The sequence below is a fragment of the Leptopilina boulardi genome, unplaced genomic scaffold (assembly GCF_019393585.1).
Source record: "Leptopilina boulardi isolate dan_hultmark-lab unplaced genomic scaffold, ZJU_Lbou_2.1 LbouV2_59, whole genome shotgun sequence".
Classification (NCBI taxonomy): Eukaryota; Metazoa; Arthropoda; class Insecta; order Hymenoptera; family Figitidae; genus Leptopilina; species Leptopilina boulardi.
Window position 1 is genome coordinate 963,864 of NW_026138004.1, and position 15,630 is coordinate 979,493.

Consider the following 15,630-nt stretch of genomic DNA (forward strand, 5'->3'; position numbering starts at 1 on the left):
ATAATTATATTTTCATAATAATAATAACAGTAATATGTTTTGAAAAATGTATTAAAAAGTTAAAATAAATTTCTATTAGAGAATTTGAAAATCGTTCAAAATGTGGAAAATTTTTCAAAACTATAATAATGATAGAAAAAACAATATCGAATTTTACGTTTGCTTGCTATTTATTTATTCGATTGCAGGAAAAAGCATTTGGGAATTGCTATTTTATACACGAGCAATTCTTCATTATATTAACTATATATATATATTATATTTGGAATGGCACTTCTCAATGGATTTTCCAGCCTATGCGAAGAACTGACCGTCTATACTTTTTAATAATTTTTTTTTTTTTTTTTTTTTTTGTTTATTGAGTGCCTAACATTGTCCTACATTTGTAAATATCATTATTTTTATGTACCGTGTATAAGAAAATAAAGATCGACAATATTGTTTTGTCGTTCTTGATCTGGCCAAAATGAGAGCCTAGAAGTAAACCATTGAAAATTTCAATTCAATTGTTTTCAATTTATTTTTCATTTCACCTTATATGTGTAATATTTAATTTATTTTTGATAGCGCGGATATTTTTTTTTCAATTAAAAATATTTCTAATTATAAATTTAATTTAATTAAATTTTTTTGTACACTGTATAAAAATTTTGAAAAATTTTAATAATTGAACTTTTATATATGTTAATTATTATGCAAATTTTTAAAAATTAAACTTCAATGTTAATTATCAGAATTTTGAATATAAACATTTTTTCGAATCGAAATTTTTAAAAATATCTTTAAAATTTTTAAATTCAAAAAAAAATTTTTGATAATTACTAATTACAATTTTTTAAAAATTTGAATTTTGTATATTTTTAATTATTAAAGAAAAAAAAAATTGATTTCGAAAAGAAATAATTAATTTTCTCTTTAAATAAAATTTATATAATTAAAAATAATAATGTAAATATTTAAACGCGTAAAGTTTTATCGAATGAACTTTATATTTGATAATTTACAAAAAATAGTAAATAAATATTTAAATATAATTTCATTGGTGGGTATTGAGAAGATCAGAGAAGACAAATTGCTTTTAATTTTTTTATAAAGGTAAGTTAAACATTAAAATAAAAAAAAATTAACATACCATCAAATTAATTTTAAAAAATTTTAAGTTACAAATGTTTTGAAACAATATTTTTATTTATTTTTTTGTTAAAGTATTGTTTATATCTAAAAATATCCAAATAGAAAATAAAATATTTGTTATAAATGAAAAAAAAAAATTATTTAATTTATTTGGAGTGCAAAGAAAATTTTTATCTAAAACGAAACAAAAATGTTTCGAAAAATTGAAATTAAAACGTCAATTTTCAAAAAAAAAAAAAACAAAGATAAAAATTCAAATCAAGAGAGAAATAATTTTCTTCGCCAAAAATTTATCACTATTATTTTTGTTGCATTTTGGCAACGTATTTTATATTATATTTTAAATTTTATAAAAATGTACATACTTACATCATTAGAATCCTCGAAATTACAATAATTTTACGTCAATCATTTAAAAATAACAATATTATAATGCAAAAACATTTCTGTCTTTCGAAAAACATAACCTCTATAGTAAATCAGCTTCGACTGTCACTTATATGAATAAATCGCAATTTCTTATATTTTCACAACACTCGGAATCTAATTATCAAAATACATGGAAAGAATATTTTTAATGACATACTTTTTGACAAAATAGACAACATATAGACAAAACGAAATTTATTTCTTTACATTTTTTATACACCGTTCATATGCGGAAATCAAGAATTTTCAAATTCAAAATCGATAATTAGGCAGTGGGCGCTGTTATCGACTTCCGTTTGACCGCGCATGCGCACCAATCAATAAACTACTTAAATGGTAGAGGGGAAATTTTTGAAAATTTCCTTGTATTTTAAAATACCCGCCAACTAATTTAATTGGACGAAGGGGAAAAAATCATTTTGCGCATACTCATACTAAAATCATCTGCTTCCGGAATGGAAAATCCCGCGCAAATAGAAGCGATACTAGCGCCAAGAACGCCGTTTTCCCACCGGGGTAACAAAAGTAGTGTGAACCTTAACCAAAAAAATAACTTGTTCGATTGTCCATTCTTTATTCAACATCTGTCGTTATAGGAACGTTATCATATTTTCTTTTGTCTAATTCGTCTTTTTTTTTTGTAAATCTATTAAAAATGTCTGGCCGTGGCAAAGGAGGTAATTATTTTACTTTTTTTTTTTTTTTTTTTGTTATGTGAGATAATAATGAATTTTCGTTTTTAAAACTTATATAGGTAAAGCAAAAGCAAAATCAAAGTCACGCAGTAATCGTGCTGGGCTTCAATTTCCAGTTGGAAGAATTCATCGTCTTTTGAGAAAAGGTAATTATGCCGAGAGAGTTGGTGCTGGGGCACCAGTTTATTTGGCAGCGGTTATGGAATATTTAGCGGCTGAAGTTTTGGAATTGGCAGGAAATGCTGCACGTGATAATAAAAAATCGAGGTGAGTGCCTTTTTGAATTGTTCTCGAAATTTTCTTTTGTATTGATTTAGTATATTTTTCAAAATATCCTTTCGATGCTTTCGATTTAGAGAGAATTTTATTTTCTTTCTAGAGATTTTTTTTTACTTTTATAGGTTAAATATTGAATTTTTTTTCTTCAAATTATGCATCGTATTGAAATGGCCAAATACGTTTTATTAATTTTTAGTTTTCCTATTATTCAATTCAATATATATATATATAATATTAATTATAAAAGTATTTGAATTTCTAAATTTTCATTATCTGTTATTTTTATTTATTGTTTATTGTAAAATTTATTGTAAATGAGAAATTCGTCAATTTCGTAATATTTCAGTTATTATTTGTATTTTAATTTTAGTTGGCATTTCAAGATTCGATTGACCTTTATATATATATTTTTTTTTTTCAAAACAAATTTATATATTTCGATGTGTTTTGATAATTGACGGTTTTATTAATTAGATAATATTCAGTTAAAGGTTTCTTTTAATTTTAAATTTCTCTTTACGTATATATAAAAAAAAATTTACTTAATTTTTTAATATAAATAAATAATCATTTTTATAATAAATATGCCTAATACAGTTATTTTTTATTTCGAAATTTTATATTTACATTTAAAACCAAAATAACAGGATTTTTTATTTCAACAATTAAAGAAAAAAAAATTTTTTTTAAAGAAAAGCAAATTCTAAATAAATAATTAGAGTTTTCTCCGGTCAGGGAAAAAAAAAGAAAATTCAGTAAATTTTCTAAAATTTTCAAAAATTTCTACTAAAATTATAATTTTTGAAATTTTCAATTCAAACTTTTGTTTCTAAAAATTATTGCCTTAATTTTTTACAATTATTAAAAACCTCTTGATATATTTTCATTAGAGTCAAGGAAAAAAATTATAAATCCCTGATTCAATCAGGGAAAAATGAAATAAATTTTTTTTATTAATATTCTATTTTTTATTTCCTTTCTTTTTTAAAAAAACTTATTTTTTCTATTCTAAAAGAAAAATTGTTTTTCATTTTTCATAAATTCACGCAATTTGTCAATATAATAATTGAGTGTAAAATAAAATTATTCCTTGGGGCAAAAAAATTTTTAAAGTATAATTGCTAAAAAAAAAAAAATAATTAATTTAAAAAAAAAATTATTTTTCTCTTCCTTATTTTTTCAGAATTATTCCAAGACATCTTCAGCTCGCTATAAGAAATGACGAGGAGTTAAATAAACTTCTATCGGGTGTTACCATTGCCCAAGGTGGTGTATTGCCCAATATTCAAGCAGTTTTATTACCAAAAAAGACAAACACCGGCGGTGGTGGATCCCAGAAGACATCACAAGAATATTAAAAATAAAATTTAATTCTTCTTTAAATGTCTACACAAGTTGTTAATTTTAATTGACTAATAATTAAGCAGTTTTTTTTTTAAAATGACAAAAATGAATGTTATTTAAATGATAGTAGTGTGATGGATGTAAAAAAGTTGTTAATTTTCTTAGAAAAAGAAAAGAAAAGAAAAGAAAACTGCCCACAAATTGTTTGGATGCCTTTAATCTAAAATTTCTTCGTTTAAATTTGTCTTATTAATCATATAATGTTTGTATAAGCGTTGTCAGTAAATTTGTTCCTCTAAATTAATAAACAAAAATTGGTAGCAGATAATTAAAATTTACATATTTTATTCACAATCATTCAGAATTCAATTTAATTTTGCATTTAATTTTTTTTTTTTTATTTCTTTCACATTTTTTTGTAAATTAAAATTGAATATTTTCTCCTTATTTGTTACTTACTATAATTATTATTATTATTATTATATTTTATTAGGTTTTATTTCTTTAATTGCTCCATTAAAAAAAAAATATATGGTCGATTCGACGTGAGATTTACATATGACATTTTATATTCGGTAAATATGTATTTTTTCGATCTTTATAGAAAAAAAGGTTTACTAATTTTTTTATTTTTTTATAAGTGCTCAAATTTTCGAGTTATGAATTTTTTTAAATTTGATATTTTCCAGTTTTTTTTAAAATACACCTAATTTCAATGACATCTAACTCTAAAAGCATTGAATTTAGGAATTATGGCCAAGATACAAAAAAGTTTCAGTTTTTTATCGACTTTCAAAATATGTTAATGAAAAAAAAAATTTTGAATTTGTTTATAAAAAAACAGTGATTTTTTCTAAACAAATTAAATTTTTTTAAATTTAGGGGCGATTTAAAAAAAATTTTTTTTTTTTTTTACACATGAAAATAAGAGGAAAATTTTTTTATAAATTTTGTTGTGGGCCTGATGATCATTTTGTTTATATAATTTGTTTTAAAAAAAAAATTTATTTTTTTTATTTTTTTTTTTTATTTTTCAAAATAAAATATATTTTAATTTGCTTTTCTATGAGTTTACTAAAAAGATCCTAGTGCCCAAAACACTTTTCATTTCAAAAAATAAAAAAAAAACGAAAAAAAAAAAAAAAAATTTTTTTAAAACAAATTATATAAACAAAAGGATCATCAGGCCCACACCAAAACTTATTACAAAATTTTCCTCTTATTTTCATGTGTGTAAAAATAAAAAAAAATCGCCCCTAAATTTAAAAAAATTTAATTTGTTTATAAAAAATCGCTGTTTTTTTATAAATAAATTCAAAATTTTTTTTTTTTTCGTTAACATGTTTTGAAAGTTGATGAAAAACTGAAACTTTTTTGTATCTTGGTCAAAATTCGTAAATTCAATGCTTTTAAAGTTAGATGTCATTAAAATTAGGTGTATTTTAAAAAAACTCGAAAAAATCAAATTTTTAAAAATTCATAACTCGAAAAAATTTGAGCACTTATAAAAAAATAAAAAAATACGTAAACCTTTTTTTTCTATAAAGATCGAAAAAAAATATATTTACCGAATTTAAAATGTCATATGTAAATCTCACGTGGAATCGCCCATATATTTATATATTAAATAAAATTTGAAAAGTAAACAAAATTTTGTTAATTAAAAATTAAATTCATAATTTTTATTAATCGATATTATTAATTATCTATTATTATTGATCGATAAATTAATAATTAAATGAATGGTATTTTTTAAGATCAGTGTTTTATTTGTATTTTTTTTAAATAATTGTTTCCTTCCGACGTAAAAATGGAAAAAAAAAAGTAAAAATTTTTTTTTCTCCAAACGGTAAAAACATATTTCTTGATAATTTTTAAAAACAGGAAGGAAATTTGCAACCAATCATATAAAAAAAACTGTTTTTTTTTTTTTGCAGTTTCCGGTTTTGCGTATCCGGCACTGTAAGTCCCCGGCTCTTTGCTGAACACACACGACAGCGTCCGCACAGAAGACATGACGTTTAATTTGTGATTGTGAGACGTATATTTTAAATTTAATTTTTGCCAATTTTTTTAATACATTGTATAGCACAAATTTTTGATAAAAAGAAAAAAAAATGTCATCAGCCGATATAGCAATGCTTGTTGACATGGGATTTAGTCAGTCAAGCGCGTAAGTTAAAAAAATTCGATTAAAAAAGCCATTGTGAAACATAACCTCAAAACATAATATATATATATAAAATTATTAAATTATTTTACAGTGAAAAAGCCTTACAGGTAACGGGAAATAAAGGTGTTGAACCTGCAATGGAATGGTAAGTTAATTTTATTTCTTATTTATTGTATTTATTCGTTTTTTTATAATTTTTAGGTTTTCCAAAATTTTGCATGTCACTATTCAATTTTTTTTTTTTTGCAATAATGATTATAATTTATTAACATTGTTGACTCATTGAATTTTTAGTTTTTAAAAGGGATGAGGGGGGTAAATATTGACATTTTGAAAGTCGTGTAAATTTTACCAAAAGAAAATTTTTAAAAAATGTAGAATAGAAAAAAAGGGATTAATTTTTTTTCATTCTCAATTTGATTTCAAAATTTGCAGTACAAGTTTTTTCTCAAGGACATTTAGTTTTTCTTGATTAATAAATTAATTAAAATTTTCTATTTCTGAAATTTTTTTGTTTTGAGGTTATTTTAAAATTTACAAATGAATTAAAAAGAAATTAAAAATACAATAAAGAGAATGAAGCAATTTTTAAATAAATTACTGAATTATTATTTTCATGAAGAAGAATTAAAGTTAGTTTCAGTTTTTACGATAATAATAATTATTAAATTTTCATGTGTTTTTTTTATATTATTATTTTATATATTTTTTTTTTTATGTATTTTGAATTTTTGAAAATTTAAGTGTATGTAGATAAATAAATAAATAATAACAACAATGAAATAATAATTTAAAATAATACGTGTGAAATATATTAAATTTTTTTAATTTATGTCAAAATGTACAAATAAAATTAGACTCTCATCATTATTTTGAAGATGAAAGCATTATTATTTTAAATTAATTTAATGAACAAAATATTTTGAAATTGTAAATTGTTTTCAGGTTATTAGCGCACAATGATGAATCCGAACCTCCTGAATCTCCTGCAGAATCACCAGTTGGAGAGAGTGCTCCTGACTCGGTTGCTGCTGCCGAACCTAATCAAGATATGGCAAGTGCAAGTGGAGAAAATAAAGATTCTGACACTGCAAAATCAATGAAATGCGATGTGTAAGTTTTAAAAATAAATATTTTCAAAATTCTTTAATTTCGTTGCAAAAAAATATTTCCTTTTACAAAAAAAAGATTCGGAAATTTTGCAAAAATGTGTATTTTTTTTTCTCTTAAGATGTGGAAAATTATTCAATTCAACACTTGAGGTGGAGTTTCATGCGACAAAATCGGGTCACGATCAATTTTCGGAGAGTACAGAAATGAAGAAACCATTGACCGATGAAGAGAAGAGAGAGAAATTGAAGCAGCTAGAGGAGAAACTCAAAGAGAAACGAAAGGAACGCGAGGAAAAGGAAAAGCATGAATCGTTTGAAAAGGAAAAACATAGAATACGTTCCGGAAAAGAAATGTCGGAAGCCAGAAAAAAGTAATTAAATTATAAATATAAACAAACTCATAATTCCAAATAGATGTTAAAAAAAATCTATTTATTTTTTTCCATACAAAAATTTAATTGCAAAACAAATTTTTTTAAAAAATAAAACAGAATGGAATGATCATAGATTATTAATTATCAAAAAAAAAAAAAAATTAAATTCATGGAAAATTTAGTAATAATTTATTTATATTTATTTTCTTTTCTCGTAGATTAGAGGAAATTGAAATGCAAAGGATATTAGAGCAAAGAAGACGCGAGAAGGAAGATGATAAGAGAGCTCGTCAAAGGGTTAGAGAACAAATTGAGGCTGATAAAGCAGCAAGAAAGGCAAAAGCTGCAGGTGCAAGTAATCAACAAACACCACCAACGACTCCCAATGCAATTTCACCAACTGTTTCGAGTCCAATTGAAATTACTTCCAGTACTGCCGTGAAAAAAGACTACAATCAAACGAAACTCCAAGTGCGTAATATTTCAAAAGAAAAAAAAAAAAAATTGTAGAAAAATGTTTTTAATAATTTTAAAAAAAAAATAATTATTTCTCCAGATAAGACTTACGAATGGACAAACAATAACGCAAACTTTTGGATCCAAGGAACAATTGTCGGCTGTGAGACTTTATATTGACATGAATCGAACGGATGGCGAAGGATCGTTTAGTTTAATGACAAATTTTCCACGAAAAGTTTTTACTGACGATGATTTCGATGCACCTTTGGATGTTTTAGGTAATTTAATTTGTTTCTAATTATTCAAAATAATAATAATTTAGTTAGTAATTAATTTAGCCGTAAATTAATTAATACAGTAGAATTATTAAATTAATTACTAAATAATTATTAAATAATTACTAAATTATTATATAGTTAATAATAATAATAATTAAATTATTAGTAAATTAATTAGCGTTTAGTGGTAAATTAATATCTAATTGTTCTAAATCAAAACCTAGCACATAAAATTTAATTAAAAATTAGCAAATTATCTTTTTCTTACAAGTACAGGAAAAAATAATTGTATTTTCAGGTTTGGTACCCTCAGCAGTTATAATTATTCAAAAAAAAGTACAATGATCATCGAGATAATTATCTTGAGCTAAAGAAAAAAAAATCTCTATTAATACATACACTACTAGATTTTTAGCTATTTTATAAATTAAGCGATTCGCGATTCCTAGGTTTGTGTGCTGAAAGTGTTTTTTTTTTTTTTTAAGGAACTAAAAGAGAAATTAAGACTATTCTTTTATTGGTAATTACAAATAAAATAATCTTACAAGAAATTTTTTTTATTCATTAAAAAACTAAGAATCGACCAATATTGTTTTTCTTTTTATTTGCAAAGTTAAAAATACTGATTTACAATTTGTATTAAGCATTACATGTGGATATATAAACAAAAAAATTTATATTATATATCTTTCACTTTCTTACTGTCTAATTCAATTATTGAAATTAATTTTTTTTCCCCTTTCATCTATTCATATACAATTTTCTCATATTTTATTCTCTTTCAGTTTCTAATTAAACATTTTTAGGCAAAAATTATATAATTTGCAAGAAAAAAAAAAAATAATGATAATTTATGGGAAATAATTTTTTTTCCTTTCTTAAAATTAAAAAAAAAAATTATAAATTTTTATCAAAAAGAAAAAATTAATTATATAAATATAATTAATTTTCTAAATGAAAATTTTTTTGTTAAATTTACAAGACCTCGTGAGGTACATTTTCGGGATAGTTGACATTTTGTGTATAATCACAGTTAGTTGGAAAATTATAAATTCCATCGCAATTTGTCAATTTTAATTGTTTATCGAAACATATTTTTATTTCTAAAATATCGTTCGTTTTCTGTAAATGAGAAATATAAAAACAAAATTTAGGCATTAGAAAATTTTTAACCACCATTTGCAATTTAAATAATAATTTTTTTAATTCTATTACTTTTCTGAATATTGATTTAATAAAGAAATAATAACATTTTTTTTTTTGTTAGAAAATTGGTAAAACAAAAAAATTCTTTTTGAACGGAGTAAAAAAATTGTTTCTCTGTCCCAAAAGAAGAATAATTTCACGCATAGATATTTTTTTTATAATTCTGATACAATTCCAGATTTGTAATATAGAAAATTAAATTCATTTTAAAAAAATAATTTTCTATTTAATAACAGTGAAATTTTTTTCATAAAAATTTCCCACTTACCGTATTTTCAGCGCATGTAACTTGCGCGTTAATATTCAAAATTTTTTTAATCCCATCTAAAATCATGTTCAATGGATAACTATTGCCAGGTACAATATTGACTTTGGCGAGAATATTTTTCATATCATATTTATTGAATAAATTGAGGCCCATTTGAAAATATTTTTCTTGTGTATTCATTTTTTCAAGAATTACCGCACATGTACCATGTCTATCCCATTCGTGTTTCCAAAATGTACCTGGTCTCATGGCAGATTGAATGTCTGTCCATTTCAATTTTAATTCATTCTGAATATTTGCCAATACTGATAAATCGAAATTGATAGTTTTATTACAATATGCGGGTAAAATTTTATTAAATTGTGATGGCCAAATTCCATGTATTGTCCATTCATTATTTGTGGGTAATCTGCATGTGTGTTGTGGTGATTTTTTTTTCCATAAAAAGCAAACTGATTGTGGCCAATTTTGAGAAAAAATAATTACATCAAAATGGTTGTCCAACAATGATGGATTCAATAGTGTGTTGTTATGAGTTTGATTATTTCTGTGGTTTGAAAATAAATTATTTAATAATGACAATAAATTGAGTTCGTTTAGTTGAGAGTATCTTTGACTCTAATTTTAAAGAAAAATCATTTAACAATTCTGATTATAAAATATTAAGAAAATTTAGTTTTTTAAACGGAACGCATGAAAAAGATCCAAAACAATTTTTTTTAGAATTATCATTTGACAGAATTTTATTCTGTAGAATATTACTTTTGCAGAATATTAAATTGTTAAAATATTAATTTTTGCAGAAATTTTTTTTTAAAAAAAATTAATTTGCAATTAAATTTGTTTGAATCTCATTTTGTTGAAAATTAATATTGTTTGTAATCTTTTTTTCTGAAAAATTAAGATTCTTATAAATTACTATTCTACAAAATTAATATTGTACGAGACAATGTTTCGCACAAATTAAGATTCGATAAATTTAATTTCTGGCAAATTCATTTTCGTTTAAATTAAATTTAACATTTATTAAATTTTATTAAAAATGTTTTGTTTTTATTAAAAAAATTTTTATAGTAAAATAGGGGTGTAAAATTAACTTTATTTATAAATTAATATTATTATTCCTACATTTTTATAACTTTATTCGATCGAATTCTATTAAAATTTAATTAGTCATTAAAATTAATAATCATAATAATAATAATAGAATTAATCAATAATTAGTCATTACAATTACTATGAAAAAATATAAGTTAAAAATTATTCTAAAATCAATTAAAATGATTAGAAAATAAATTAAATTTAAACACTAATTTTATAATTTAAAATTATTTTCTAATTATATAAATTTCAATTGTAGAAAAATTAGTTTAATAAATTGACAGTGACAATTGCAGAAAACTCAGTTTTTTTTCTATAAATATTGAAATATAATTTGTAACATTTTGTTATATAGAATATTTTATTTTTCGTGGATAATGTAAATAATTTATTTTGTTTTTTGACATACCCACTTGAAAAATGAATAATTAAAATGTGGAAAATGATAAAACTCCAAAAGTGTGATAAATTCATTTCTTTGTCTTTATTTATTTATTTTTTTTTTTAATAAAAATAAAACAACTTTTAAATTGTTTGAAAAATAAGAAAGTAAACGCTTTCACAGTTTACACTGATCTGAACTGACAGAAAGGAAAATAAAATTTTCCAATAACTATAATCCCCTCCTTTTTTTTTATCTACTATTAAACAAGTATATCTTCATTACATACCTTGTGCTCGAGAGTGATATATAAAAACTTGAGGGTATTTTTATTTTTATCCATAAGACCAAAAATTATATTTATTATAAAATAAACAAAAAAAATAATTAATTTTACAAAAATGAATCAAATATAATTCAATTAAATCAGAAAAAAATAAAGTTTTGTTATTTAAAGCAAATTTAAAATTGAATCCTTTTTGAACAATATTTTAAATTATTTTTTAATAATTAAATTATCTAAAAGCATTTTTTAGTTAAAAACTTTTGAAATTCAATTTTTGTCTTTAGTTTCTAATAAATTCTTCAGCAACAGTAATCACCAAAAATTTCAATCAAAAATCAATTATTTCAATTATTTCTAAAAATTTGAAGTGTAAAGTTTTAAAAATTCAATTATTTATAAAAGTTTCAAATAAAACTTCTAAAATTGAATTGTCAGAAATTTAAAAAAATAAAGCTGTTTAAATTTGCAGAAAATTTAATTCAAATTTAAAATCTTCTGCAATTAAATTATTAAAAAGGAAAAATTAATTTAAAAATCTGTGAAACTTAATTATTGTTGGAAATTTTTTTGACTATTCATTAAAAAAATTATGAATCGACCAATATTGTTTTTCTTTTTATTTGCAAAGTTAAAAATACTGATTTACAATTTGTACTAAGCATTACATGTGGATATATAAAAAAAAAAATTTATATTATATATCTTTCAGTTTCTTACTGTCTAATTCAAATATTGAAATTAATTTTTGTTCCTTTTTATCTATATATATATATACAATTTTCTCTTTTTATTCTCTTTCATTTTCCAATTAAACACATTTTTGGTCAAAAATTATAATTTGCAAAAAAAGAAAATAATAATTTAAATACCTACAAAAAAAATTAATAATACCTAATTTATTGAAAATAAATTTTTTCCTATCTCAAAATAAATAAATAAAAAAAAAATGGTAAATTTTTATCCAAAAGAAAAAATTAATTAAAAATATAATTATTTTCCTAAATGAAAATTTTTTTTTTGCTAAATTCTCAAGACCTCGTGAGGTACAATTCCTGTATAGATGACATTTTGTTTATGATTACAGTCAGTTGGAAAATTCACAATTCCATCGCAATTTGTCAATTCCAATTGTTTATCGAAACATATTCTTATTTCGAAAATATAGGACTCGTGGGTTTTCTGTAAATGAGAGATAACAAAATTTAGGTATTTTAAAATTTTCACCCTCCAATTGAAATTTAAATGACAATTTTTTTTATTTCTTCCATCATTTTTCAGTAATTGATAATTTAATGAAGAAATAATAAATTGAATTTTTTTGTTATGGAAAATTAGTAAAAGAAAAAATTATTTTTTACGAAGAAAAAGAATTGTTTATCTCTGTCAAAAAAAAGGAAAAATTTCAAAAAGACATTTTTCTATAATTCTCATATAATTCTAAATTTATAATATTAAAAATTTAATTTATTTTTAAAATAAAATTTTCTATTGAATTTTATTTTTTGTGTTTTCAATTTTTTTTTTCATAAAAATTGCCACTTACCGGATTTTTCACGCACATAATTTGAGCGTTAATATTCAAAATTTTTTTAATACCATCGAGAATTATTTTCACTGGATAACTATTGCCCGGTATAATATTGACTTTGGCGAGAATATTTTTCATATCATATTTATCGAGTAAATTAAGGCCCATTTGAAAATATTTTTGTTCTGTATTCAATTTTTCAATTATTGCCGCACATGTACCATGTTTATCCCATTCATGTTTCCAAAATGAACCTGGTTTCATGCCAAATTCAATGTCCATCCATTTTAATTTTAATTCATCCTCAATACTTGCCAATGCTGATAAATCGAAATTCATACTTTTATTACAAAATTCAGGTCCAATTTTATGAAATTGTGTCGGCCAAATTCCATGTATTGTCCATTCATCATTTGCTGGCATTGTGCAATTGTGTTTTTGTGATTTTTCCTTCCATTCAAAGCACACTGATTGTGGCCAATGTTGAGTAAATATAAGTACATCAAAATTGTTGTCCGCCGACGACGACGACGACGACTTCAATCGTTTGTTGCGATAATAGTGAGACTTTGTGCGTCTTGAAAATAAATTATTTAATTAGGACAATAAAAATTGAGTTCGTTTAGTTGAGAGTATATATCTGTGATGAAAATTTTAAAGAAGAAACAAACGGACAGTCGAAACAAAAAAGTTTAGTTTAATTTCAAATTTTCGTATTTTTAAAAATTTTTAATCCTTAAATGGTGAATTTAGATAAAGTTTTAAAATTTCTTACAGTGAGAAATGATAACAATAACAAATCATTTTTGTTATTTTCTATTTTTTGTGGAATGGATTTTTTGATTAAAACACAAATTTAATTGTTGAAAAAATTAAAAATTTAATTGTTTACACTTACAGTAAAAAATACTTTAATAAATTAATTTTTATATTTAAAGGTTCGAAAATATATACTAACTTTTTTGTTCCTATTGTTCGTCCGATTTTTTTTTGAGTTCAGTTTATTAAAATTTAAAGAAATTATAGTATTTGCTAGAAAAATAAATTGAAAAAATTACAATTTCTGTGAATATTAATTTTTTTCACATTTTTATTTATTTATTTTAACATACGGACTGGAAAACTACAATTTTTATTTTAAAAAAATATAAGAAAATTCAAATAAAATTTTTTTCTTCCACTTCTGTATTATTTTATACATTATTTCAATATATTTATTTAATTGAAAATTATTTAATTTTTTTAAAGTAAATGAAAAGAAGTAAATAAATTTCTTCATTTAAAAAATATTTTTTCAATAGAAAAAAAATATTTTGTATTTATATATTGAGTTTATATATTAAAAAAATAGAATTTTCACAGCGTTCTTGTCGATATTTTGAAATGCAGTGATGTGATAAAAGGAAATGACCTTCTTAAAAATTTATCTTATTGCAACTGTTACAAGGAAATTGTGTATTTACAATTAAAAAGTATTATTATCATAAAAATTTAAAATTAAATCGAGATATATTATTTATTCGATCGAGTTCTATTAAAATTTGTTTAGTCATTAAAATTAATAATTAATAATTAATACAATTAAATAATAAAAACACAATTAATAAATTAAAATCAATTAAAATGATTAGAAAATAAATTAAATTTAAAAATAAATTTTTTTTTAATTTAAAATTAATTTATAATTATATAAATTTTAAATTGTAGAAAAATTAGTTTAATAAATTGACAGTGACAATTGCAGAAAACTCGCTTCTTTTTTTCTATAAACCTAAAATTCTGATTATCTTCTTAAACCATAAATCAAGATTAAAAATATTTTTCTCTTTAAATGAAAACATTGAAATATAATTTGTAACATTTTGTTATATAATGTATATTAATTTTTCGTGAATAATGTAAATAATGTTTTTTTTTTTAGACATACCCATGTGAAAAGTGAATAAGTAAAATGTGGAAAATGATAAAACTCCAAAAGTGTGATAAATTCATTTTTTGTTGTTTTTTTTTTTTTTTTAAATAAAAATGAAACAGCTTTTAAATCATTTGAAAAATGAGAAAGTGAACGTTTTCACAGTTTACACTGATCTGAACTGACACAAAGGAAAATAAACTCGTTTGCCAGTCACTATAATCCCCTCTTTTTTTGTCTACTACTAAACAAGTATCTTCATCACATGTCTTGTGCTCGAAAATGATATATAAAAACTTGAGGGTATTTTTTTTTTTCTACAAAAATTATATTTATTACAAAAATAAATAGAAAAAAAGGAATTTTAATTTTACAAAAAATTATATAAAAAATTCTAAGTGAATTAAATCACAAAAAAAATAAATAAACAATTTGATTGTTTCAATTTCAATTTCATTTATTAACGGGACATGCCCTTTCGTACAAAAGTACTCCTAAATTCTAATAGTTACGTAAGTAACAATACAAATTGTTAAAAAAATAATTTTTGTTATTTAAAGCAATTTGTATCCTTTTGGACAATATTTTAATATTTTTAATTATTTTTTTTCAAAATACAAAAACTAACATTTTAATTAAAAAAATAAAAATATATTATTTTATTAACAAA

General features: G+C 21.9%; 4 protein-coding genes across 5 annotated transcripts in view; 2 read left to right on the plus strand and 2 right to left on the minus strand.

The window, feature by feature from the left end:
• Positions 1 to 4,215, plus strand: part of LOC127290329 (histone H2A-like) — a 365,622-nt gene extending 361,407 nt beyond the window's left edge. For both annotated transcript variants that reach the window (XM_051318831.1, XM_051318830.1), the window contains exons 2-4: positions 2,195 to 2,240; positions 2,318 to 2,525; positions 3,721 to 4,215. In XM_051318831.1, coding sequence (XP_051174788.1) covers positions 2,219 to 2,240; positions 2,318 to 2,525; positions 3,721 to 3,895 — 405 coding nt within the window. In that variant the 5' untranslated portion in view covers positions 2,195 to 2,218 and the 3' untranslated portion in view covers positions 3,896 to 4,215. The remainder of the gene's footprint in view (positions 1 to 2,194; positions 2,241 to 2,317; positions 2,526 to 3,720) is intronic.
• A 1,633-nt stretch (positions 4,216 to 5,848) lies between these two features.
• LOC127290322 (UBX domain-containing protein 1) lies at positions 5,849 to 8,974 on the plus strand. Its single transcript, XM_051318819.1, has 7 exons — positions 5,849 to 6,054; positions 6,146 to 6,199; positions 7,000 to 7,167; positions 7,286 to 7,537; positions 7,759 to 8,011; positions 8,097 to 8,277; positions 8,576 to 8,974. Exons 1-7 carry the CDS (start codon positions 5,999 to 6,001, stop codon positions 8,620 to 8,622), a joined length of 1,011 nt encoding a protein of 336 aa, XP_051174776.1. The 5' UTR covers positions 5,849 to 5,998; the 3' UTR covers positions 8,623 to 8,974.
• Positions 8,857 to 11,482, minus strand: LOC127290324 (ribonuclease Oy-like). The gene is made up of 3 exons (XM_051318821.1): positions 11,262 to 11,482; positions 9,752 to 10,298; positions 8,857 to 9,399 (listed from the first exon to the last, which is right to left on the minus strand). Exons 1-3 carry the CDS (start codon positions 11,324 to 11,326, stop codon positions 9,253 to 9,255), a joined length of 759 nt encoding a protein of 252 aa, XP_051174778.1. The 5' UTR covers positions 11,327 to 11,482; the 3' UTR covers positions 8,857 to 9,252.
• A 640-nt stretch (positions 11,483 to 12,122) lies between these two features.
• Positions 12,123 to 15,154, minus strand: LOC127290323 (ribonuclease Oy-like). The gene is made up of 3 exons (XM_051318820.1): positions 14,976 to 15,154; positions 13,064 to 13,625; positions 12,123 to 12,699 (listed from the first exon to the last, which is right to left on the minus strand). Exons 1-3 carry the CDS (start codon positions 15,038 to 15,040, stop codon positions 12,541 to 12,543), a joined length of 786 nt encoding a protein of 261 aa, XP_051174777.1. The 5' UTR covers positions 15,041 to 15,154; the 3' UTR covers positions 12,123 to 12,540.
• Between the last annotated feature and the right edge of the window lie 476 nt (positions 15,155 to 15,630).